General features: G+C 42.3%; 1 protein-coding gene across 2 annotated transcripts in view; it reads left to right on the top strand.

Moving 5' to 3' along the window:
- Positions 1-26,118, top strand: part of CC2D2A (coiled-coil and C2 domain containing 2A) — a 60,692-nt gene extending 34,574 nt beyond the window's left edge. Inside the window, exons 17-37 of one of the 2 annotated variants that reach the window (XM_072126063.1) lie at positions 85-241; positions 3,825-3,966; positions 5,583-5,721; positions 6,540-6,743; positions 7,865-7,957; positions 9,138-9,229; positions 10,270-10,284; positions 12,132-12,299; positions 14,896-15,001; positions 18,039-18,148; positions 18,511-18,607; positions 18,689-18,787; positions 19,420-19,596; positions 19,683-19,886; positions 19,967-20,056; positions 20,652-20,765; positions 21,038-21,172; positions 21,310-21,432; positions 21,898-21,956; positions 22,118-22,295; positions 23,746-26,118. In XM_072126063.1, coding sequence (XP_071982164.1) covers positions 85-241; positions 3,825-3,966; positions 5,583-5,721; positions 6,540-6,743; positions 7,865-7,957; positions 9,138-9,229; positions 10,270-10,284; positions 12,132-12,299; positions 14,896-15,001; positions 18,039-18,148; positions 18,511-18,607; positions 18,689-18,787; positions 19,420-19,596; positions 19,683-19,886; positions 19,967-20,056; positions 20,652-20,765; positions 21,038-21,172; positions 21,310-21,432; positions 21,898-21,956; positions 22,118-22,295; positions 23,746-23,934 — 2,691 coding nt within the window. In that variant the 3' untranslated portion in view covers positions 23,935-26,118. The remainder of the gene's footprint in view (positions 1-84; positions 242-3,824; positions 3,967-5,582; positions 5,722-6,539; positions 6,744-7,864; positions 7,958-9,137; positions 9,230-10,269; positions 10,285-12,131; positions 12,300-14,895; positions 15,002-18,038; positions 18,149-18,510; positions 18,608-18,688; positions 18,788-19,419; positions 19,597-19,682; positions 19,887-19,966; positions 20,057-20,651; positions 20,766-21,037; positions 21,173-21,309; positions 21,433-21,897; positions 21,957-22,117; positions 22,296-23,745) is intronic. The other variant, XM_072126064.1, reaches the window with a different exon arrangement.
- The last annotated feature ends 929 nt before the right edge of the window (positions 26,119-27,047 follow it).

Genomic DNA, 27,047 nt, shown 5'->3' with positions numbered 1-27,047 from the left:
GATAACTCTCTGCAGCATGCTGTGATGCTCACCGATGGACATGAACCGGTCAATTTCCTAAAAGCCTGGGAATTTCTATTTTAGATCTATGAGACAGTAGGACACGGTGGCAGTTCCCTTCTGGCCGAGGTTTTCGTGCCCATTCCAGAGACAACCGTATTAACTGGTAGAGCACCGGTGGAGGAAATAGAGTTTAGCAGTAACCAGAGGGTCATGTATGATCACGAAGGAGTTGGCAGTGGTAAGTATAATATTTTTCACGTCTTTAGATGTTATATTGTACTGTACTGTTATAGAAGTTGTTCTTCATGTGAGGTCTTCAAGACTATGTACTCCAGAGTTTGGGTGAACCATATGGTCTGTGTATCTGATGTAATACCCTTATCTTCACTGTAACGAAGGGAGGGATGAATACATACTCAAGGAGTGTTCATATCGCTATGTTAAAGGCAAACCATATGAGGCCCTCAGAGAGAGGAGATCCAACCCAGTTTGGCCACACATGTAATCTTGGCTTCACTTGGCTGTAAAATAGCCACATTTTTAATTATTTTCAGAAGAACCATTACCACATTGCAGTAACACAGATGATGAAATGTAGTCTCAATGTTCCAGGGTGTTTGGTGTTAACCATGACCATGACTTTCCGCTCTTCCTAGGTTCACAAGAAAAAAACTTCATACTTCTTGAGGGTAATTTTTCCACCCAAACTTATTGTAAATTTGGGTTGGACAATTGTTTTCAGAGTGTCAAAAAATGTTTAAAATATATTTTTATTTCATTTTCGAAACAAGTAATCAGTGTCTGACTAGGGTTCCTTGGTTATTTACTTCATCTTTCTCAAGAAATAGACCAGACTATCCTCTTCTGTATCTATGGGGTACAGTATTGCGTTAGAAAATACAGAAATATAGGGGCACATTTACTAAGGGTCCGAACACCGCATTTTCGTCGGGTTTCACGACTTTTCCATTTTGCCTTGAATTGCCCAGGGTTTTTGTTGCACACGATCGGATTGTGGCGCATCAGCGCTGGCTTGCATGCGACACAAATTGGGGGGTGTGGACAGCTTTCATTGATACCAGCACCCTGAGGACACCAATAAAGCAGAAAATAGAAGAAATTTGGATGATCATTCTAGCTTTCCTCCAGGGTCCCATAAACAGGAAGAATTGTCAGGGCCAAAGCAGGAGCTACAATGATAATCCAGATCTGTCCACACCTTCCCACTCCTCCAGTAGTCCCAGGTACACGGGGTCTATGGGACTGCAGGAAAATACCTGGAGTCCTCTCTGGTAATGGCCTGAGTGCCCACAGCAAGGGCTCTGAGTGCCCTAGGTTACCCGTGCCATAGGTTAGCCACCACTGATCTATACCATTGTCAGTGACTGATGTCACCAATCCTATATATACCATACTGGCATACAAAGTAGGGTCCCTACATTTGTTTAGTAAGATCTCTGCCCAGCAGGAGTCAGGGACAGTGTAACAGTGATAAACAAGAACCTGTTGCAATGGAGTAAATATTGGCACTGAAATTGGCGAAGTCCGTGCGTATAGTAACGACAACATCTTTTTCCAACAACTTTAAATACTTTTTTTATATGCTGACTTCAAATAACTTTATGTTATTTTCTTTATGTGTGGTAAACTCCAGCTCCATGACAAAAACCTGTATCTATATAACCTGCCCAAGGCAAAGTGACCCGTTGCTGTCTACAGTTCACCCAGCTTCAGGGGCCTTTGTTCCCGCAGCATTGTCAAGTGCATATACTGTATGTTTTCATTTGGAAGAGGAGAATTGGCCACTACTGACACCTCTGTTCTTTTTGAAGAACAAAGGAATAAGCCTGTTGAAACTCGATATGCCTGACTCATCTCTTGCCTCCTTCCCCAACATCTTCGTTTGGGGAACGGTTAACCATTAAATGTTCCTGGCAAATTTTGCAAGTTAGGTCAACTGCAGGTGGTTGATTCAAGTCCAAATGGAGTGGAAGACGTGGATCTGAATCACAACACCCAATAACCAGTAGCAGATTATAATGTAGGCGTTTTGGACGGCAGCCCAGGACCCAAGACTTCTAGGGGGCTCATGGCAACCCAAACCAGCCATAAAATTGTGTACTGAGAAGGACCTTCATCCATGAAATCCTCTTACATATGTTCCTACTCTCAATATACATTTACATAAGAGCCATTTGAGGACCTTGAAGGTCCTGAAACAACAGAAAGCAGGCAGAAGGGACACATCCTCCATTCCCCAAGAAGCTGATTCTATTGTCATGGGTAGGAAGTGACTCCAGACTTGTATGGGCAATAATATTCATACAGCCCAGCGCCCATGGCAGTCTTAATCCGCCCCTGCCAACAACACACGTTAGAAGAGTAACTACCTATAAACCAACCTATGATGTGAACATTGATGCGTATTCTGACTTGATCTAAGACTACCCTCATCCAAACCAGAGCATTGGAAGGACGCATCGGTGTCAGCCTGGCCATTAAAAGTCACTCCTAGGCTCCAATACATAGATGTGTCAGGGCCACTATAGGGCACCAATGTCCATCTATTTCCATAGACCCCATAGCCTGTGTTTTTGTCAAGTATGTCCCAATATTCCATACCAAGACATAGGAAAAAGCATAACATTTCGGCACAGACTTGGACTGGATAGCATTATACTAAATGCAAGTCCTACATCTGCAGTCATTTCTCTACATGTGTGGGGTCATAGGCCCTATTCACGCATTTATCTTCATTACCCTTCCCTAGTAGTGAAATACAGGAAGAGATAAATCAGCCACCACTGTGCTGTATGAAATGATACATAGCGGGAACCATCCCGACATGATAAGAGCAATGTATAAATCATGGGATGTGGATCACCAGATCATCCGTCACACCCCGTTAGATATGGAGGAGCAGGGAGACAGATGCAGGCCTGCTAGTAATTTCTACATTTTTGGAGGCTGAGAAAATGGAATAAAGACTTTCTATAGGAAGCTGTGATTATCTGGTGTCAACGTGAGGTCCTGCATCCTGTCCTACTAATAGAAAGATTAGGACCATATCCAATAAAAGATGCAATTCAAAGATGTCTTATTACGGGAAGTTTTATTTTATATTTGCCTCCTTAATAAAGACATTTTAGGGCCGTAAAGGACTTTTACAAGGAAAAATGTGTTGTGGCGTTGGGGAACGATAATAATACTTGCACTCGGTGCTGAGGTCACATTGACATTGGACACCTGTCTCCATTGTATCCAGGCTACAACTAGTAGCCTTTGCGCAATATCTTTACAAGCTGTAAACAATCTGTAAAGAAAAATAAGGTAACGGTGAAGGGAGGAGCCTTGCTGGATCAGATCGAAGGTAAAGATCGAAGTATTGGTTCTTTTTGTTTTTTTAAACCAGTAATAATAAATGAACTGGACAACCCCTTTAATTTATTGTCTTTATAAAGTGAATTATTGGCTTCAGGGGATTAAGACTGACATAGGCACTGGGCTGTATGAATATTATAGCCCCTACAAGTCTTGGATTCACTTCCTACTTGCTGGACTAGAATCAACTTCTTGGAGAATGGATGATTCATCCCTTTTGCTGCTCTCAGATGTATGAGGATTTCATGGCTGAAGGCTCTTCTCCGTATAAAATTTGGTGGGTGGTCTGGGTGGCCATGGCTGCCCGAGAAGGCTTGGACCCCGGGCTACCACCCAAACCGCCTGTAATATAATCCACTACTTGCTGGCTTCCAAGGTTAAAATTTCGTACACATCAAGAGCTATTGCACATAAATGAATCCCTTTTTTTGATTTTTCAGATGTTCCCTTTTCATTTGAGGCTGATGGAAGTAACAAGTTGGCTTTGATGACATCTGGAAAAGTTGCATGCTGTGTGTCCTGGGCAGTGGGGGAGAACGGGGTGCCACTGGTTCCCCCTCTCTCTCAGCAAAATGTTCAGCGGTAAGTCTCCACACAGTTCATACACTGTGTATTTGTATAACATCATAAAACATTCACCTTACTCCACCAGAATAAAATATTTTATCAATATGGCGACACAATACTGATACATTTTTCTAAGGATGTTATATACATAACAAAAATAAGTTTGAAAGAGAACATATCAACCTGGAGAATCAGGTGCCATTATCATGTTAGAATACAACTCACAAATATATGTTATCCCACAAAAAAGATCTCATACAGCTACAGTATTTTGATGTCTAAAAGGAAAGTTATAATTCTGGAACCACAGGGATAGAAACACAGAATAGGCACCTGTGTCAGTCATCAGACTCTAGATGGCAAGAAAAGTAGAATTAGATTTATTCATAGGGCAGTAGACATGAAATAGATTTAAAGGGAACCTACCTGAAATTGAACTAATAAACCGTTACCAAGAGTGTTTCTTTCATGACCCAGTGCGGTAGCATCATCCAGAAAATTAACTTGGAAGTGAGATGTAAGCTGGTTGTATAAAGTCAAGGAGGAGGGGATTATAACACTGAAGTCAAGCTCTCTCTTCCTCAGAAAGAGGTCTTCCACTGTGACTGACGGTCCTCCATCCAGGTACCTCACTGTCCAGATCTCCTGACGTCCAATGCATGGTATATATCACAGAGGAGGGGGTGTTCAAAGCTCCCCATCTTGACTTCAGTGTGAAATACTCCACCTCCTTGACTTTATACAATCAATTTGCACCTCAATTCAAAGTTCATTTTCAGGTTGATACCACCACACTGGACCATGGAAGAAACAAAAACTAGAAGGTGTTATGCTGTGAATATATCCTTTTTGTGGTTTATAAGGCAAGTTGCTGATGACAGTTTCCCTTTAAAAGGAATCGGTCATCAGATTTGACCTTCATAAACTGCAGACAGTGCTGGGTATAGGCGGAGAGCTATGGTGTATGTAGTAAGTAGCAGTAGGCCTGTGAAAAGTGACCTTGAAATCCAGGTGAAAAGCTTTAATTACAAAAAGTTGATCAGTGCATAAAAAGATATTAAAAACAAAAGAATTACAAAATAAAATGACACACAACACGGCAAAACAGTTATAAAATAAAAAGGGAGAAAAATAACAGAAACTTACCAACTTAAAGTAAATCCTGATCCCTGGAGGTGGAAGAAATAAGGAACACACTCAGCTTGTCAAGCAGCCCCCAAAATGTGAACACCAATTCTTGGATTTCATATTGTTTTATAACTTCTCAGTTTGGTTCAGATTTCAGAACCTCCCATTCATTAATTAGTCCAGAGGGTCATTCACGATTGGGCAAAGTTTTAATGAGGGGGGAGAGTCCAGGAATATTTAAACAGTCTTTTGTTTCCAAATCCTGATGCAGAAGAGGGGGGTAGGGAGACCAAATGTCCTTTGGGGTCTGAACAGACCAGTCTTCAGTTCAGAGGTTATCAGGCTGTTAAAGCTCCAGGATGTCATAAAAGCTGCCTGGACGCTTCAATAGATGCCAAATATTTAAACAAAGTTTGTAATTACCCTATAGTTAAACCAATCTTATACATTCACAATTAATATCTCCTTGACATTAATGTATAATTAACATATTTTCATGGCAGAGCCTTAAACAACATAGATGCCGTATCGTCTATTGGAGCTTCGGGATTGACTGACATGAAGAAATTGGCAAAGTGGGCAGCAGAATCCAAGCTCGATCCCAATGATCCGAACAACGCAGCTCTCATGCAGCTCATAATGGTGAGATATAATGCCCCTTACTATTTATTTGTAGGATAAACCTTAAAGGAAACCTACCACCATGGATCTACCTATAAAGGTAGATCTGGTGGAAGTTGCCTATAATGTATGTAAGGATGGCCCTTTTAGGGCTAATCCTTTAGTCCGCTTTATCATTTTTAATCTTTAATAATATGCAAATTTACTAAAGAGGCTACTGGGGCGTGGAGTAGCCGGAGCTGAGGCTACAGGGCGCGGCTACTCCACGCCCCAGTTGCCTCCTTGATCCAACTACCCAGATATCTTCAGCGCGCAGCTACGAGGAGCTGTGCACCCTCGCCCATGAAGCTGGCGTTCTGCACATGTGCAGAACGCAGGCTGCTGGCTGTGTGGTCTGGGGTCTGAAGCCGTAGCTACTGCGAATGCTTCACGGACAAGTTCGCACAGCTCCTTATAGCTACGCGCTGAAGATGTCTGGGTAGGAGGATCAAGGAGGCTACCGGGTTTTAAGGTTAGTCGCGCTGTGTAGCCTCGGCTCCGGCTACTCAACGGCCCAGTAACCTCCTTGGTAAATTAGCATATTACCACAATTAAAATTCAAAAGGATCAAGGGGACTAAAGGATTAGCCCTTAAAAGGTTTATCCTTACATACATTAAAGTCATCTACCACCGGATCTACCTTAATAGGTAAATCCATGGTGGTAGGTTTTCTTTAAAATTTTTACTAAACACCAACAAATTGCTTGTGTTTCCCACTCCCACCACGTTGACTGGTTCATCTTCCACATTACGAATTGATTCTCCCCATCTGTTTCATAAGCCGTCTTATACATTGTAGATTGCAAACAGCGGGGATACGTATGTCCCGGAGTTCTTCAGACTTGAGCAACTGCAGAAGGAGTTTGACTTTGTGTCAGAGGAAGACCTCCGAAGGTCAAAGCGGTACCGCCTCCTCCAGTATCGAAACCAGGAAGTAGCCGAATTCCGCAACTACAAGATGGTGCCCATAAAGGAGCGGGAAATTCCAGACAAGTTATTTTTGGTAAATAGACCTGTTGATAAAGAAGAAATGAAGGATATTCTTCCATGCTATTGCACAAACTCCCTAAAAATTACCCTTATTTTTTATTAATTTTATTTCACATCGTACATCAATTCGTGGGTTGCTTTTTTTTTTTAAACTTTGCATTGTGTTGTTCTTTTCAACATTGTCAAATGGGCGAGTACATTCACTGTTTGACATAGGTACCCCCAACTTCTAAGAGGAAAAACGGACAGAGGTACCTGGAGAGTGGGTGAACACGGGTGCGAGACGTTCGTCCAACCACCGGGGGAGTAACCACAGGATAGAGGGGTGCAACCATAGTGTGATACTGCAAATGTAAATTGATCTAGATGGGTGACGATAACTCTCACCTGGTGTCTGGTGAAAGTGAACCTTGGATAAGGTCTTTATGTGATGATGGCAGCCGATGCTCGTGACGTCTGCGTTGGACCCAGGCCAGTCGTCCTGGGTAACAACAGAAGGAGATACAAAAGCCCGTAGAGAAGGACAAAAAATATGGACTGGCACTCGAACATCCATAAAAGGAGTGAAGCCCCGTGAAGATTTTGTTACTTTATTAAAGTCTTGCAACACGTTTCAGCTCAGGACTGGGGCTTTCATCAGGCATGGTAAAAACATTATATATTTGTTTTTACCATGCCTGATGAAAGCCCCAGTCCGGAGCTGAAAAGCGTTGCAAGACTTTAATAAAGTAACAAAATCTTCACGAGGCTTGAACCCTTTTATGGATGTTTGAGCGCCAGTCCGTATTTCTTTTCCTTCTCTAAGAGGAAAAACGGAAAAAATAGAGTGAAAGTAAAAGTAACCCAAAATTTTTTCCTAAATGATACAAATATGCACTACAAAAGTGTAGGTCACAAGTCCTGATGTACCCCCTAAAAACAAGGCATCAGTTTATATACTCTATAGGTGGCCTTAATAATCAGCTGGAACTCATGTGACCTCTTGTGGTAGGTCTTTTTTGCTGTTCGAACCTGGACTCTTCGAATAATATTCTACTTTGTCACCCCAACCATAGATACAAATCTCAAATGTTGCTTGGTTTTTGGAATACAAATATTTGATATATCTTTTTTTTTTTTTCTGGAATATTCTAGGAATATGAGAAGAAGTTACGGGACCAGGACTTGAGCACCGCTGAAACACATTTGGATTCACATAGGATAATGGTTGCCAAATATTTGCACAAGGTAAATTATGACACCGGATATAAACATGTGCAGACAATGAGATGCAGCGGTGCTAAACTCTGCAACTTCATAAGACATCTGGAGGAGTTGTCACCCTGAGCTTTGCTATATCTTGCCGGTTTTATTTGAAAAGAATTTACGCCTTAAGTTACCTACATAATAAAATCCTGTATTGACCCTGTTTATAGTGTAAGACATTAGTACACATGGGTGATGACTATATAGCACATACTGGGTATATTTGAGTATAAGCTGTGAGTTATTCAGCACAATTTATATGCGAGTATGTAAAAAAAATAAACTAAGCACTCCAGACTCCTCTTCTGGTTCATTGATGAGGGGCTCTGCTGGACATATCATTGAGGGAAGGCTTCTGCTGCTGGACATTTTATTAGTGAGGGGAGACTGCTGCTGGACATTTTATTAATGAGGGGAGGCTACTGTAAACATTATCATGAGGGGGGAGGACTGCTGGGCATTTTATTAGTGAGGGAAGGTTGGTGCTTCTGTGGTCATCAATTAGCCTCCCCTCATTAATACAATTTCATTAAATCATGAGGAGAGACTGCTGGACATTTCATTATTTAATTACTGCCTTGCAGCGCTGGGGACTTGGGATCAAGTCCCAGGTCAACATCTACAAAGAGTTTGTATGTTTTTTACATGTTTATGTGGGTTTCCTCAGGGTCCTCCAGTTTCTTCCCACACTCCAAAACATACTGGTAGGTTGATTAGATTGTGAGCCCCATTGGGGACAGGGACCGGTTTGGCAAGCACTGCATAATCTGTGTGCTCTATATAAATAAAGAATTATTAGTGAGGGAAGGCTACTGGTGGGCGTTGTATTAATGCAGGCAGGCTTCTGTAGACATTAATTAGCCTCCCCTCTTGAATAAAATGTCATTAAATCACATGGGGGAGACTGCTGGACATTATCGTGAGGGGAGGCTGCTGGATATTTCATTGATGAGGGGAGGATGCTGGACATTTCATTGATGAGGGGGGGCTGCTGGATATTTTATTATTAGTAGCAGCTGCATTTCCCACCCTAGGCTTATATTTGAGTCAATACATTTTCCCAGTTTTCTGTGGTAAAATTAGTTGCCTTGGCTTATACTTGAGTATATAAGGTAGATGTTTTTAGTATCTGTCTAATTTTACTTCTCTGTCATGTTTTTAGGTTAGGGAATCTGTGATAAATCGGTTCCTAATAGCGAAACATCATTTTATTCTTTCGGACATGGTTGTTGAAGAGGATATTCCTAGCCTTGGGTAAGAGTGTCTCATAATGCTCTACAAAGGGTTCTCCACATGGACGTAACTACCATTGGACCTGTCATAGCAGCCCGGACAGCTTTGTCCAGTAGTGTCTCTGATTCTCCACCAATGTATTGGTAGAAAAAACCTGAAAGAATATTGTGTAAGAACTAATATGAAATAATTATGGGAAATAGAATGAACCATAGTCCCATGGTCACATTCATATTGTTCTGGACCCATTGGCTTTAGCTGTACTTATCTGGTCTTTTGATGTCGACTATATTGAACTTGAAAAAAATTACAAATGAAAAAACATTAATAAAAAGTTAGAGTTCCCCTTACGGAGACTTTGCCAATTGAGGCCGCCTTGCAGGCTTGTGGAGACCTGTAGCCATTGATGGAATGTTCAGTAAAAAAAAGAATAAAATATTCAGAATTTTTGGTGCATATTAAGAAATGTAACATTTTATAATATAATATTCATAATAACACCTGCAATCTGTATAAATCGTATGATTTTTTAATCTTTTAATAAATAGGTATTGCTATCTATTCTCCTAACTTTATGGCATGTAATAACCACTTATGTGTATCCCTAACATTTTACTTATATACTTCTTGTAATATTAAAGGACATCTATCACCAGATCAAGGAGTGTAAACCAAGCACACGGACATACTGGTGTGCGCCCCCCTCTGGCCGGATCCACTCTTCTATAAGCTTCTTATGCCCTTGTTTTTAAAGGAGGCTTTAAAAACTATGCAAATGAGCATGTAGGGCTCCAGGCTCCATTAACTCCTATTAAGCCTGGAGCTCCTCAGGCTTATTTGCATAATTTTAAAAGCTTTTTTTGGAAAAACAAGAGCATAAGGAGCTAAAAGAAGAGCAGATCCTGCCAGAGGCGGCACACACCAGTATGTCAGTGTGCTTGGTTTATAATCCTCGATCTGTTGATAGGTGTCCTTTAAGTGTTCATTTCTCCATTTGTGTCTATATCTTACATTGATCTATATTTATACTCTCTTACTTCTGCTTTGCCTTATATACTAAGTTCTAGTGGCTCCGGGTATGTCATCCATCATTTTTCCAGTCTTCATTCAGTGCACTGGCAATAAACCAAGGGTATCTCCATATATATAACATACCACCTTTACCACCGCCATGTTTCACCTCTATAAACGGCTACGACTATATTTATATCTCTGTGTTGCATTTTAATCACTTGGCGTTTGCCTCCACTTTCACCCCCTTGGTTATTGCCTCTGTAGATAGAAGTACAAAAACTACCACCATAAAGTTGTCATAAAACCTAATAGATTGTAACATGCACCTAAAACACATTAAAATGACAAGAATGACTCTCATCAAGGCTCCTCATGTCAGGACATGGATGAGGAGTCCCATCCTGCTTTCCAAATCCCACAAAATTAAAGGAAACCTACCATCAGGGATCTACCCAACAAGGTATGTTGCCACTATCTGCCTCATCCTATACTGTATCCGGCTTATCTAAGGGTTTAGTAAAATCTAAGCAAAACATATCTTTCATTTATGCAAATAATCAAGCACAGCTTCTTGGGCTTGTGTAGCAACTCCACACCCCTGTAGCCATGGCTGATCCCACCCATTAGCGTGTCCCTACCATGATATGTGCATGTGCTGAACTCCTGCTTCACTATGAGCATGCCAAAGTGAAGATAGGAGGGCGATGGCGATGTGCTGATAAGTGGGTTACAGGGGTGTTGAGTAACCATAGCTCCGCCTCCACGACGCAGCTACTCCACACCCAAGTAGCCACAGCTGATTTGCATAAATGAAAGATACGTTTTACTTAGATGCTACAAAACTCTTAGATAACCCGGATACAATAGGGGGATAAGGCTGATAGTACGAACCTTCTATCAAATCTACCTTGTTAGATCCCTGATGATAGGTTCCCTTTAAGCACCCTCTGCTCAGTATACATCACACCCAGCAGGAAAGGCAGGATGAAAAAGTGTTCTAGTCATCTACTACTTTTTCCTGCTGTAAATAATACGTACATGCTCACTGGAGGTCATTATAATGTATGGGGGATGGATGCCACCGAATGGCCTCCATCCCCAGACTCCGCTGAATGTGTGCTGTAGGTGTTTCCTAGTGATGTAACTATCCACTTATGTAGAGCTGAACAATGAACATTGGAAGCTGCTGCTGCTGCCAATGTTCCCTCCCCCTCCCGCTTTCTGGGGGAGGAGCAGAAACAGAGAATGTAACCCATTGTACGAGAAAAGGGTGAAATGGAAAGGACATGTCGGGAATCTTTCTGACATACCCTTACAAAGCGGTACACAAATTATCATATTTTGTATCTCATTGTTGAGACGAAGGACCACTTTCCACCCGCTAGTGTAGAGCTGTAAATTTCGGGATAGGATTTATGATGCTGCTGCCACGTCTTAATTACAAATTTGTAACAACTTTATGGTGAAGTTTTGTACAATAGTGGTAGCTAGTTATCAGTCCTATATTGCAGTCCTCATAGATGTCACTTAAAGAGTGGTCCTCAAACTGCGGCTCCCTCAGAATGCTGGGAGTTGTAGTTTTACGATAGCTGGAAACGCTCTCATTGAAGATCACATCTCTGGAAAGTGGCTTGAAATGCGTTCTCCAGGTTCATGATATTACTGGTGTATCCATAGGCTCCATCAGATCGGATCCACATTCTTTTTGTAGTAGGACTTGCCTGAATGTTTTAGCTCCATGTTTTGTATAATTTGACTTGGAACTTTGGGAGCAAGGCATTACTTTTCTTGGTCCATTCTGCTCCAAGCCATCTGTAGAGGGCTCCACTGAGGACTGCCATATAGTTAGACATTAGTAGTTGTATCATATAAGACATTCAGGCTATAAATAGTTTCCATCATGTCTCAGGATCCTGGGGATGGATCTCTTCAAGTTGGCCGAGCCGAAGCGACCACTGAAGCCAAGGAGGAAAGAGCGGAAGAAGGTCACGGCTCAGAACCTGTCTGATGGGGACATTAAGGTCCTGGTCAATGTCGTCCGTGCTTATGATATACCAGTCAGAAGGCCAACGAGCAGGTGAGAAAACACTGTATATTGTGACTGTTCCAGTTGACATAATGGATGATATTGGAAATAGACCCCATATAATCCTGTAGTGTTGATGATGCAACTATTCCCGGGCATTGCCTTCATGATTCCCCAGAATACTGAGCAGTGAAAGCTGATTATTTATGTAGTCATAAACTCCACTTCTTCTGCTGTTCTTAGATTTGCTGTGTAATGGCACATGTAGTGTCCCTCTAAGGTGCAGGTGCCGGTGCAGCGGAGGGCAGTCCCTGACTTATGCTCCACCCCCTTAGGCCGTGCGTCAAATGTATCAGTTTGATCCAGGAATGTTCTTTACATTAAATATCCTAATTCCCAATTAAGTAATGGATCTTTGGGGTAATGATCCTCTGGACCCCCTGCTGTCAAGCCCCACTTTAGGACTTGTTCCCAATTCAGAATTTGGTGGAGAAAACAACCTTCCCTGGTGTTTGAATTGGAGGCCTTTTGCTTTGCTTTATGGATATAGTACAGTGTATCCCTGTGGAGTGCACCGACTGGAAAATAACAGGAAAGGGGAAAGTACAATATTTCCGTCTAGGTGGATAACAGCGAGTGCTGGAAATCCCCAATGTTATAGTCTCTATGTCCTATATAGTGTTAGATTCCTTGGCATTTAAGACGACTATCCCGAAACACTTTTTGGATTTTTTGGGAACCATGTTAAAGTGGTTGTCTAATTGATATTGTTTCTGTAATGAAAATTTAGATTTATTTTCCAATATACATTCTGTATCAATTCTTTGCTGTTTCATACATCTCTACATACATGCATCTGGGAACATCACTTGGAATATAACAACCCGTGCACCCGTGTGACATCACATGACTAGGAATATAACAAGCTGTGCACCTGTGTGACATCACATAACTGGGAATATAACGAGCTGTGCACCTGTGTGACATCACATGACCAGGGATATAACGAGCCATGCACCTGTGTGACATTACATGTCCAGGGATAAACCCAGCCTTGCACCTGTGTGACATCACATAACTGGGAATATAACGAGCTGTGCACCTGTGTGACATCACATGACCAGGGATATAACGAGCCATGCACCTGTGTGACATTACATGTCCAGGGATAAACCCAGCCTTGCACCTGTGATATACACTCACCGGCCACTTTATTAGGTACACCTGTCCCACTGCTCGTTAACACTTAATTTCTAATCAGCCAATCACATGGCGGCAACTCAGTGCATTTAGGCATGTAGACATGGTCAAGACAATCTCCTGCAGTTCAAACCGAGCATCAGTATGGGGAAGAAAGGTGATTTGAGGCCTTTGAATGTAGCATGGTTGTTGGTGCCAGAAGGGCTGGTCTGAGTATTTCAGAAACTGCTGATCTACTGGGATTTTCACGCACAACCATCTCTAGGGTTTACAGAGAATGGTCCGAAAAAGAAAAAACAACCAGTGAGCGGCAGTTCTGTGGGCGGAAATGCCTTGTTAATGCCAGAGGTCAGAGGAGAATGGGCAGACTGGTTCGAGCTGATAGAAAGGCAACAGTGACTCAAATCGCCACCCGTTACAACCAAGGTAGGCAGAAGAGCATCTCTGAATGCACAGTACGTCGAACTTTGAGGCAGATGGGCTACAGCAGCAGAAGACCACACCGGGTGCCACTCCTTTCAGCTAAGAACAGGAAACTGAGGCTACAATTTGCACAAGCTCATCGAAATTGGACAGTAGAAGATTGGAAAAACGTTGCCTGGTCTGATGAGTCTCGATTTCTGCTGCGACATTCGGATGGTAGGGTCAGAATTTGGCGTCAACAATATGAAAGCATAGATCCATCCTGCCTTGTATCAACGGTTCAGGCTGGTGGTGTCATGGTGTGGGGAATATTTTCTTGGCACTCTTTGGGCCCCTTGGTACCAATTGAGCATCGTTGCAACGCCACAGCCTACCTGAGTATTATTGCTGACCATGTCCATCCCTTTATGACCACAATGTACCCTGTAACATCTGATGGCTACTTTCAGCAGGATAATGCGCCATGTCATAAAGCTGGAATCATCTCAGACTGGTTTCTTGAACATGACAATGAGGTCACTGCACTCAAATGGCCTCCACAGTCACCAGATCTCAATCCAATAGAGCATCTTTGGGATGTGGTGGAACGGGAGATTCTCATCATGGATGTGCAGCCGACAAATCTGCGGCAACTGTGTGATGCCATCATGTCAATATGGACCGAAATCTCTGAGGAGCTTCCAGCACCTTGTTGTATCTATGCCACGAAGAATTGAGGCAGTTCTGAAGGCAAAAGGGGGTCCAACCCGTTACTAGCATGGTGTACCTAATAAAGTGGCCAGTGAGTGTAAGGAGCCATGCACCTGTATGACATAACATGACCAGGGATATTACGAGCCGTGCACCTGTGTGACATCACATGACCAGGGACCGGTATTTATCCATAGAAAGTAAACAATGAAAAACCGTGAAAACAGCATCATGGACAATTGTGTAACTTTTCATTATACAAACAATATCAATTATTTGCTGAACCTGAACAACTCCTTTAATGTATTAATATATGTATATATGTTCTTCTTAGTAAACCAGCGCCGCCATCCAGGTCTGGCAGGTCATTTAATGAGATGTTTACGGCATCTACTTCACCACAAGGACAGGGCCAGTCACCGGAGTATTCCATTAACCAGGTAACTAATACATAATAATAATAATAATAATAATAATAATCTTTATTTATATAGCGCCATCAAATTCCGTAGCGCTTTACAAATCATAGGGGACATATACAAATATATTACATTACAAAGAACAAACAGTCATATGGAACAATGGGAGTGAGGGCCCTGCTCACAAGAGCTTACAGACCATGAGGATGAGGGGGTGACACAAGAGGTTGTATAATGGTCCAGCCATTCTTTATAAGGGAACAATATAAAATAATTTAATAAATAATTTACTAAACAACGATGTTGCTGCTTGAACCAGCCATCAGCCGCCATTTTATTTACAGGGTCCTAGGTGAAAAAGACGGAAGAGAAGCCTGGAACTTGGTATATATCAGCTGTTTGCCAGATAACAGATGGGAGATAGGACATGGGATGGATTAGTAAAGGGAGAGTTGACATTTCATGCAGTTAGCGAGTGTGATAGGCTTGCCTAAAGAGATGGGTTTTAAGAGCACGTCTGAAGCTTTGGAGGGTGGGTATTAGTCTCAGAGTCCGGGGAAGGGCATTCCAGAGAATTGGTGCAACTCGGGAGAAGTCCTGGATATGTGCATGGGAGGTTCGAATTAAGGTAGAGATTAATCTAATGTCACTGGCAGATCGAAGAGCACGGGAAGGGCGATAGACTGAGATGAGAGAAGAGAGATAGAGAGGTGCAGCATTATTCAGAGCTTTGTGGATGAGGGTTATTATTTTAAAGTGAATACGGAAGGAGACGGGCAGCCAGTGCAATGATTGGCACAAACTGGAGGCATCCGTGTAGCGTTTGGCCTCAAAGACGAGCCTGGCTGCTGCATTAAGAATAGACTGAAGAGGAGAGCGTTTAGAGAGTGGAAGACCGATTAGTGGGGAGTTACAGTAGTCTAGTCGAGAGTGAATAAGTGCAACAATTAGCATTTTAGAAGTTTCAAATGTCAGAAATGGCCGGATTCTGGAGATGTTTCTGAGATGCATCCGGCAAGAGCGAGCAAGAGATTGAATATATGGTAAAAAGGAGAGGTCAGAGTCCAGCACAACCCCAAGACAGCGGGCTTGCTGCCTCGCTGCTATAGTGATCCCACAGACTGAGATGGAGAGGTCAGGGTTGGTTTGGTTAGTAGATGGTGGAAAGACAAGAAGTTCAGTCTTAGAAATATTAAGTTTCAAGAAGAGAGAGGACATGATGTTAGAGACAGTAGAGAGACAGTCACTAGTGTTCTGGAGTAAGGCAGGGGTGATGTTACGTGCAGAAGTATATAGCTGGGTATCATCAGCATAAAGATGATACTGGAAACCAAATCTGCTGATGGTTTGTCCAATGGGGGCAGTATAGAGGGAGAAGAGAGGAGGACCTAGGACTGATCCCTGAGGAACCCCGACACTGAGAGGAAGATGAGAAGAGAAAGACCCAGAAAAGGAGACACTGAATGTGCGGTCAGAGAGATAGGAAGAAAACCAAGAGAGTGCAGAGCCCTTTAGGCCAATGGAGTGAAGCATCCTAAGGAGGAGCTGGTGGTCCACAGTATCGAACACTGCCGATAGATCCAGGAGAATGAGGAGAGAATAGTCACCTTTGGATTTAGCAGAGAGGGATCATTGGAGACTTTAGAAAGAGCAGTTTCAGTGGAATACATAGAGCAGAAACCAGATTGTAGGGGGTCAAGGAGGGAGTTAGCTGAGAGATAGCGGGTTAGTCGAGAATAGACCAAGCGTTCCAGGAGTTTGGAGATGAAAGGGAGGTTAGAAACTGGCCTGTAGTTAGTAGCATTGGATGGGTCCAGAGAAGGTTTCTTTAGTAAAGGGGTAACAATAGCATGCTTGAAAGAAGAGGGGACGACCCCAGAAGAGAGAGAGAGATTGAAAATTTTAGTTAGGTGAGAAGTGACTGCTGGGGAGAGAGACTGTACCAGATGTGAGGGGATGGGGTCACTGATGCAGGTAGTGGGGCGAGCAGAGGAAAGGAGCTTAGACACTTCTTCCTCTGTGACTGGCTCAAAGGAAGAGAGTGAACAAGATAAGGTACCGGAGGGAAGGGGATTGGAGGGGTGAGTGGATTGAGCAATTATTTCCTGGCGGATATAATCAATTTTATCCTTAAAATAGGCGGCCAGATCTTCAGCCCCAAGGTCTGTGACAGGTGGCTGCACCTTTGGTGTTAGTAAGGAGTGAAGGGTATCAAAGAGCCTTTTGGGGTTGTTAGAGAGAGAGGATATGAGATTAGTAAAATAGACCTGTTTAGCAAGGTGAAGGGCAGAGTTATAAGTTTTTAGCATAAATTTGAAGTGTAGAAAGTCTGCAGATGTGCGCGATTTTCGCCACAGATGTTCAGCAATCCTGGAGCACTGCCGAAGGAAACGAGTTTGTTCAGTGTGCCAAGGTTGCCTGCGTGTGTGTTGAAAATTTCGGATAGAGAGTGGTGCCATCTCATCTAGGGCGCTTCTGACAGTGTGATTATAGTGGTTAGTAGCCAGGTTTGGACAGGTGAAAGAGGAGATGGGGGACAGTGCAGACTGTAAGTTTTCTGTGAATTTATGAGTATCTATTGCACGTGGGTTCCGGTATGAATGATGGGTGGAAGGCTTCTGAGAATGAGAAAGATTATTGAAAGTAAAAGAAAGGAGGTTATGGTCTGAAAGTGGAAAGGAGGAATTGGTAAAATCAGATATTGAAGATGGTCGGGAGAAGACCAAATCGAGGATACATATATACTAACCAAGATTTCTGGATGATGGGTATGAGCCTATTATCTGTATCCTGGCGCAGTTCACCACTACTGGGACAGATATATATATATGCTTCCTATGCACTGGGATTGTAGCAAGCAGAACAAACAGGCAGCAGCATACAGACAACAAATGGATTCAGACAAACTCTACAGATCCGGTTTGATCTCTCTTGTTCACACCGCAGTCAAACATAAACGTACAGATTTCCGCTACATCGCTGATGGGCGGCGCTTTATACTATCATGTATATTATTCCTATGTAATACTCTACACAACATTGTGTTATGTGATTTTAGGTTTTGGTCCGGCCATTTGTAGAAGTTTCATTCCAGCGCACCGTGTGCCAGACTTCAACCGCGGACGGGCCAAATCCCAACTGGAATGAAGAACTGGAACTGCCATTCAGGTAAACAATGAGAGGAATGATACTGTGGTATAACCTTCACTTATAATAGCTTTACATTGTAACACCAATGTTATATTATATCAAATTATTTCGGGAATCCGAGGCAAAACTTATCCCAAGACCACCATTTTGGACAAAGGAATTATCCACTCCCATGTGCAGGAACCCTTGGACATTTTAGGTTTTCAAGCCAAGTATTACAGACTGGTAATACTGTGAATGATTTTGAGAATGGAGATGGGGCTTGGAAATTGGTGACCCCGGTGTATTTGCCCCCAATGTGTCTGCTCTACAATCCAGCCCTGATCCTGTCTTTTCCATGAGTTGACGGCTTTATCTTCCATGGTCTTCCTTTCTTCTAGGGCTCCTAATGGCGACTACAGCACCTCCAGCTTACAGTCTGTTAAAGACGATGTTTTCATCAATGTCTTCGATGAAGTTTGCTTTGATATATTAGAGGTAAGGCTTATAAACTGGGCTTTATGTATCTACCACATCACCTTGTGCCTGATGTGAAGGTCACGTATTACTGTGTTTCAGGATGATCGTGAGAGAGGAAGTGGAATCCATACAAGAGTGGAGAGACACTGGCTGGGATCCATCCGAATTCCATTTACTACCATCTATTTCCAGGCCCGGGTAGGTGCCCTCTCATAAAGAAGGAACTCCATAAAAGGATATTCAGCCAATACATTTTATATTTTGTATATTTCCCAATATACATTCTTTGTATTTTCTTCTTTCCATATTTGTTCCTCATTTCCCCAGACATTAGGGGAAGAATGTATAGGAAGTTTATTATTAATCAGAATGTTTTTGGGCAGCGGAAGGAGAGTAAATAAAGGAAGAACAAACGAGTCTCATACAGCTGTGGTCAGATCCAGGACACAGAGTGACTTAACTAGAAGACCCAGGGCCCCATAGCAGACTTTTAAATGGGGCCTCCCTTCCCCCCTTAAAAAATATACATATTTGTACACACACATGTGAGCTACAACCACACATTGTATATACACACCTTATATACATACATACAGTACCATATATACCCATTTACACATATACACACACATACAGCATATACATACTCGGTAGCCCAGATGCTAGGGCCCCCTGACACTGTAGGCCCCATAGCAGCTATTATAGCTGTTACCACTGTAGTTACATCCCTGAGGACACCACAAAGCCATCAGGCCAACCCTATAAATATTGCTGACATTTTATCTTCTCCATTATTTTCTGAATTCTTACTGAAAGTTTCTGCATTTCAGATCGATGGAACGTTCCGGATTGATGTCCCCTCTGTACTACTTGGATATAGCAAGCAACGCAGCCTCGGAAGTGATGGTGGTTACGAGTCAGTACGGAGCCTGAGCCAGGGGTCTTTTTTGACCCTTTTTATCACCATTGAACCTCAACTTGTCCCCGGAGAACCCATTAGAGAGAAGGTAGGGCGATAGCGCAACATCATGTTCATAGTATATTGTGTAATGGTTATGGTGCGTGATGTATAGTAATAACGTTACATGTTTAGTTTGACAGTCGAGAAGAGGAGAAGTTGCTTCAGGCTGCGGAGAAGTTCCAGAGTGAAGCTGCCTTAAAGTTCCCCGGTCGGCAGTGCTTGACCACCGTGACTGATATCAATGGGACCACTGTGTTTGTGACGAGATACATCAAGGCCTTGAAGCCTCCACAGGAACTTTTAGACAACGATCCAAATAATGTGCAAGCAACGAGTGTAAGTGTAATGTATTTGTGCGCCGTATCTAGCTTTGGTAGACTTTATGGCTCATACTTGTGTACATATCTCCTACACAGGAGCTGGTGGCTCGATACGTGTCATTAATCCCCTTCCTGCCAGATAATGTGTCATTTGCCGGTATCTGCAATTTATGGAGTACATCAGATGTGAGTATACATATACCATAGTATAATATGCTAGTATAATATAATATATAATTCCATGTAGTATAATGTGTGTTCAGAAGTGTAGAGTTGCCTCCTCGTCTCTTACAATGTGTTTTTTCTGTTCCGTCTGAGCTGTATTATCATGTAAGCCATACAGGCAATTATATACCATAAACTTGAGATGTGAACCAGCCTTGAGCTGAACAATATCATATCCAAGTCTACCTAATAACTAATATGACTAAGCTCCAAACGGTTATACAACAGGATATGTAGTATAACATGGTGGCCATTCATCAGGTAATGGAATACGAAGAATGGCTGGATCCATCAGAGTGATCTCTTATGGGGGAGATTTATGAGAAGTGTCTGAAAGCAGAACTCTTCTAGTTGCCCATGGCAACCAATCAGAGCTCAGCTTTCATTTTTCCACAGCTGTTTATAAAATTACAGCTGAGCTCTGATTGGTCTCCATGGGCAACTAGACCAGTCTTACCTCAGACACTTCTGATAAATCTCCCCCATAATTAAACATATCCTTAGGGATAGAGATAATCTTACAACGATAATATCTTCTGTCTCTTGTACTCTTTAGCAATTCCTTGACCTTCTGGCTGGGGATGAGGAAGAACATGCCGTACTGCTGTGCAATTATTTCCTGGCTATGGGAAAGAAGGCTTGGCTTGTTATAGGAAATGCCATCCCAGAGGTAGTCATTGATAATCCTAATTTTTAGGCAAACCGCAATTATGGTGAAATATTTTACGTGTCACACCCTGTTTATAAACAAAATGTAACCATATGAGCTCTGAATTGGAAGGAGAACAAGCCATCTATTCTTATTCTCTCTAATACAGAAACCAATCGCGAACGTGTAACATACCATGTGACATTTCAGGACTCGTGTCACAGAGGCCCACATGTGCATGTGTCCTGTATACAATATCTTGGATTTGTGATACATTTTCTTTACTATTTCAGGGACCCACTACTTACGTGCTGACACTGGAGCAGAACCAGTACATCATATGGAATCCGAGTAATGGTCGCTTTTATAGTCAATATGACACTTTTTGTCCATTACAAAGTGTTGGTTGCTTGATTAATGCAGATAATGTAAGTATGTCATGTCCCAACTCCTAATTCAATACAATCCATCTTCTTCCCTGTCACCTGGTCTTACATATATAAAAATGAGTCCAGACATTTGTTCTGTGTGTTCTAACCTTCAATGTTTGACCCTTTTCTTGTAGATATGGTTTAATATTCAGCAGTATGATGCTCCTATGAGTATAATCTTTGACACGAGTCGGCCTAAGCTGTGGAAGACGTTCTTCTCCAGAAGTTACCCAAATCCTGGACTCGCCAGTGTGCAGGTAGTAGGACCTGCACCTATCGGATGGTAGTTGGTCCGGTTTCTGTGGATATTTAATAATTTAACAATTGATATGTCAAGATAACCTCCTTTTACTGCACTGGTTTCGGCACTACCCGATGCTGTTAGTCTTTACTTCCTGGTGTCATGTGACTGCTCAGACCGCCTGCGATTGGCTAAGGAAACCAGGAAGAGGAGGGTCTTTAGGACCTAGGCAGGACTGAACACAAAGCATTAAGGGATCAGTAAAAGAAGAATTATATTTTAATGTTTTCCATTAGAATTTCCTGGAAAAGCCATTTAATATGCAGAATTTTGCAGAATGTAACAGCAACTTTGAAACACTTTAAAAATACAAAAAAAAATCACCTTTTAAGATAGGAAAATAATTGGAAGGTATAATCCTCATCACAATAGCCCATATTTTTCTTCTAATAAATCAATATGTTTGTCCATTTTTCTTTAGCCAGATGAGCTGCTTTATCAGCGGACAGATAAGACCGCGGCCACGGAGCTACAGGACAGGTAGGAGGATGGTCACAGATCAGTGTTATAACAAATCCTAACAAATTCCGTCTTCTAGTCAGGCGTTACTGGGTCTTGTTTGTGTCAGTCCTGACTGACATTTTATTCATTCAGATTAAAAAGGAAAAAAAATCACTTTTTTAAAAAAAATTTTATTAAAGGATTGAAAAGTTGCTGAAAGAGAAGATTATGGAATGGAGGCCGAGACATCCCACCCGCTGGAACCGGTACTGTATATCTACTCTTAGGCACTTCCTTCCTCTACTGGAACAGAACCAAGGAAAAGATGTAGAGGAAGATCACCTGGCAGAACTGCAGCGACAGCTGGGGGATTACAGGGTACAGTATTATATCCTATATCATACACTCAGCTGTGTCACTTCTATTATCCCTTTAACGAGGACCTTTCATCACCTCCATCAAGTCTTTAATAAATGTTGTATCTCGGGTTCTAGCCCAGTTATTATCTCTGAAGCTAATTGCCTAGCATTAGTTATGACACTTAAATTGCTAAGTGGCTCCATACAAAGTATATTATTTACATATATATATATATATATATCATGGCATATCATATAGTATAGAGATGGGTCAGGACGGGTAATATTTCTCCTTAGTGTGTTTTCAGGCCTATTGATATCTGGGAAAGGAATATGGAAATAAGTAAGAATAGGAAGCCTATGACTCTAGTGCTGAGGCTCCATCGAGATCAATGCCCGACTTTCGAGATGGCCAAGGAGACACAATACCCTTCCTGACCAACATCCATGATCTCTCACCGAGCCAAACCAGTTCCCTACACTGAACTGGCAAGGAATTTAGAAACAGCGCTGCCTACAGTTGGGAGAAGACTATATCGCACATTGTGTCACAAGGCTTCTTGAAAGTCAGACATTGATGTATAGGGAGTTGCCTTAATTAACCCCTTTAATACCAAGGGCCACATTTATTAGGGCTTATAAACCTGATTTCTGAAATGGGCACAGTTCCTGGTGCACCATCAGAAATTGCACATATTTCCTCCATCATGACACCTCTACGGCAAAAGTAGTAAGGGGGCGCAGTCGCCGGTGAAGTGGGCTGAGGGGGGGGGGGGGTGTTCCCGTCGCTGCTTGCGCACTTCCTGTAGCCTGTGCCTGTTCCAATTGTATGGCATGGGTGTTAGCTGTATAATAGAGCCAACACCCAAAGCATATGGAGAGGGCTCTGTCCATATATTTACATTGGCCGGTTGTGCAAGAGTTAAGCTAGCACCTTAGGCATAGTTTTCCTTTTCCCATCCTGCAAAACGTAATTGCATATTCTTTTCTGATAGCACAGAGGTATCATAGTAATAGCATATAGAATATATGTATAGAGATAGTATAGAATATTTATAGAGTATAGAGCTAGTATAGTTATAGTCTAGTCAGGGGCGTAACTTGAGGGGCTGCAGAGGATGCGGTCGCAACCGGGCCCAAGAGGTTTAGGGGGCCCTTATTGTGTCACTTTCCTATATGAGAAGACTAGTACTATAAACCATACATTATAGTTGGGGGCCTGGCACAGACTTTGCACTGGGTTACGCCACTGAGTCTAGTACTCTAAAATATTACTATTACTACATAATTTTAAGGTATATTGTAGTCTAACATGTAGTATAGTAATGGTATTGTAGTATAATAGTTTAGTGGTATTCTATAGTAATAGAAATGTAAAGTTATTATCTGAATGTATAGCATAGAAAGCATCACCACTGCTGTTGTTAATATTGTGAGTATATTTTATATATATTATTTTGTCTTTGCAGTTTTCGGGATTCCCAATAAACATGGCCTTCTCGGACGTGAGACCTCTCATTGAGGCTGTGTTCAGCACTGGAGTTCACAACAATGAAGTTCCCAATGTGGAGTTTGCCCTGGCCGTGTACGTTCACCCCTACCCCAAGAACATCTACTCTGTGTGGATATATGTTGCATCTCTTATTCGAAACAGATGATGAGCCGAGACCATTGCCAAGCGCTTGGGTGGTGTCCTCCTGCAACATCTATTGTGTGTGTGGTTGAGTAGTCAACATGTAGTCAGCAGGAGGAGAATTGGGAAAGGAGGGGAGACTAATTTTTCACAGTTTTTACTGTAGGGGACATAACCTCAAAGTTTTCAGATTCGAAAATGGCGGCACCCCTGTCTGTATTAAATTCACTTGAAAAAGGCTAAGCTGTAATAATAGAGGCAGCCGTGTTCTTGTTTTATTTTTTAGTCTTGAAGGGAAATTAACGTTTTCATGACTGATTTGTATCCCTTTAAGACCATCTTAAATATCGACTATGATTGACCATGAAAGACCGTTCATACAAGGAGAGGCTCTACACATTAACAGAACAGTTCATTGATCCATGAAATAGTAATGTAGGTGTGTGCCGTCCATTCAAAAACTATTATTTCACCGTCGAGTGCATCTAACCTTAGAATCCCTTTAAAGGGAACCTGTCAGCAGCAACTGACCTAATAATCTATTACCAGCATATTGTCAAGCTGATCAACACTTTCCAGATCTTGTTTCTTTAATTTTCCAGCGTGTTGGCATCATCCAAAAAATCTATTTTTGCATATTCTATTTTGCAATTGGTTGAATGAAGTCATGGAGGCGGAGAGAGGTGAAGCCCAACTATCCCCATCTCACTATGTGACATCATGCGCCAAACTTCAGGGTTAGTGATGACCATGGACACAGAGACATCAATTACAACGAAAAGGCAGGGGGAACGTGACTGTAATTCTGAACTCTCCGCCCCCATGACTTTATACAACCAATTTACATCTCAGTACATTTTCTAGAAGATGCAACAACGCCGGACCATGAAAGAAATATGATCTGGAAGGTGTGATGATGTTGGACAACATACTTGAAGTGGTTAATTATCTCCTTTTCTGCTGACCGTGTCTCGCCACACTGTGAATAAGCCACTTTGAATGGACATAGGTGCAGGGGACCCTTTGTTTAGCACACATGTACGTGAAGACATTATGCCTCTAGACTTCCAGGGTTGGGCACAGTAGTGGATTACTATATAGAACCACCAGATTTTATACGGATAAGGACCTTCGTGTCATACATGTTCCTGCTCTCAATACACTTGTACATAAGAGCCATTTCAGGACCTTTGACGTTCCTCCAAAGGTCCTGGAACTGCAGATTGAAAGCCCACAGGATGCTTGTTTTGTTGTCATCCAACTTGAAATGCAAGAATACATGTGCTGGTATTGAGCTCTGGGAAAGCACAAGTCCAACTCTTGCTCCTACAGATATGACTTTTCTTACTTTTGACTCTGGGTGATGATTTTGTGTCGCTTTATTGTTACATGGCTAAGCTCACATCCGTGCTCGTGGCTCTAGGACATAAAAATGCTAAATTCCTGACCCTCCTATGGAAGGCAATAGACTCCAGTGTGGTCGGTAAGGTCTTTTGGACACCATTGTTTTTCATTATGGCAAATCCATTGGGAGCTTCAAATTTGTTTTACAGTTCTTCTTCCATAATCAATACCCCTGCCAGAAATATACATGACGCCCGACTTGTTCTGCTCTCAATACAAATGTACACAAGAGCCAATTCAGGACCCTTAAAGGTCCTCAAAGCAACCAGAAGGGACACATCCTCCATTCCCCATGAAGCTGATTCTAGTACCATATGTAGGAAGTGATTCCAGACTTGTAGGGCTATAATATTCATACAGGGCACATGGCAGGCTTACTCCGTCTCTGGTTGGGGAGGCAGTAAACCATGTGTGAATAAAGACCTGCTGGTGGTACGGTGTCCCCTGCTGACAAGTTCCCTTTAACAATGGGTAATAATGGTGGGGCAGAGAGATCTAAAGGCACTTATCAATTTGTCATAATTCAGATGTGAAAATACAGCAGCACGTTCTGTTCTGCACTTTTATGATTTTCCTTTATTTCCAGTTCTTTATTGATTAATGCAAAGATTATTTACAGGAAACTCCTCCATGACGTTCCCTCATCTAAGTTTGTGATGATGATTTATATACTGATCCTATCAAATATCCACATTGTTTATATTATTGTATTGTATTATTTTTATAACATTTTTATTGTAAATATATTTATTACTTTTCTATTTTTATATCATTTTAGGCAAATAATAAATTCCTGATGATTTTACCTTCGTTTGTAGTGACTCTTGTTGATATATTTGTACTGTGTGTCTGATGTACGCTCCACAAGATACACGGTTTTCTCTTCTATTTTGTGTCTGGTGTGAGTGTTTTTTTTTGTTTTTTTCCCCCACACCCCAGGTCATACACCAGGGCAAGCCTGAAACCTACAGGAATAGCTTTTTAGGGATGTTTATGCTGCTTCTGTAAATTGTATCTGCTCACCCCTCCCCTCTCCATAGCAAGGGATGTCGTCTGGCCGCAAACAGAGGAAGAGACTGAGCATGCTCCATCGTTTTCCTGTAGTGTACCGCAGCCGGGCGCCATAGGCGTCTATGGGGACGTATATCTGGCTGCGAATTTGTGGCCAGATATACGCAGTTTTCTCCATAGAGATTAACGGAGCACAGCGGTCATGCACGGCCGTCTGCTCCATGGGCGGCACAGTGGCTGAGTGGGTAGTACTTCTGCCTTGCAGCACTGGGGTCCTGGGTTCAAATCCCACCCAGGTCAACATCTGCAAAGAGTTTGTATGTTCTCTCCGTGTTTGTGTGGGTTTCCTCCGGGTCCTCCGGTTTCTTCCCACACACCAAAATATACTGTTAGGTTGTTTAGATTCTGAGCCCCATGAGGACAGGGACCAATTTGACATGCTTTGTGCAGCGCTGCGTAATCTGTGTGCGCTATATAAATAAAGAATTATTATTTATTATTTAGTCGGATGGAGCGACGAGGGGTCCGACAGTACTGAGACCCCCACTGATCAACAAGTTAGGCACTAACGTTAGTTTGTGGGTAAACCCCTTTAAAGGAACACTGCAGTTTAAGCTAAATTGTGGTATAATCCCTGGTGCAGGGCCTGAAGGCAGGAGCAGGACTCCCCATTGTATTCCTAGAGCCTGGAGCCCTGCACAGCTGTGACTGGACACTGGTATT

This window comes from Engystomops pustulosus, chromosome 1 (genome assembly GCF_040894005.1).
Source record: "Engystomops pustulosus chromosome 1, aEngPut4.maternal, whole genome shotgun sequence".
NCBI lineage: Eukaryota > Metazoa > Chordata > Amphibia > Anura > Leptodactylidae > Engystomops > Engystomops pustulosus.
The sequence above is the reverse complement of the archived record's forward strand: the minus strand, read 5'-3'. Positions and strand labels throughout refer to the sequence as shown.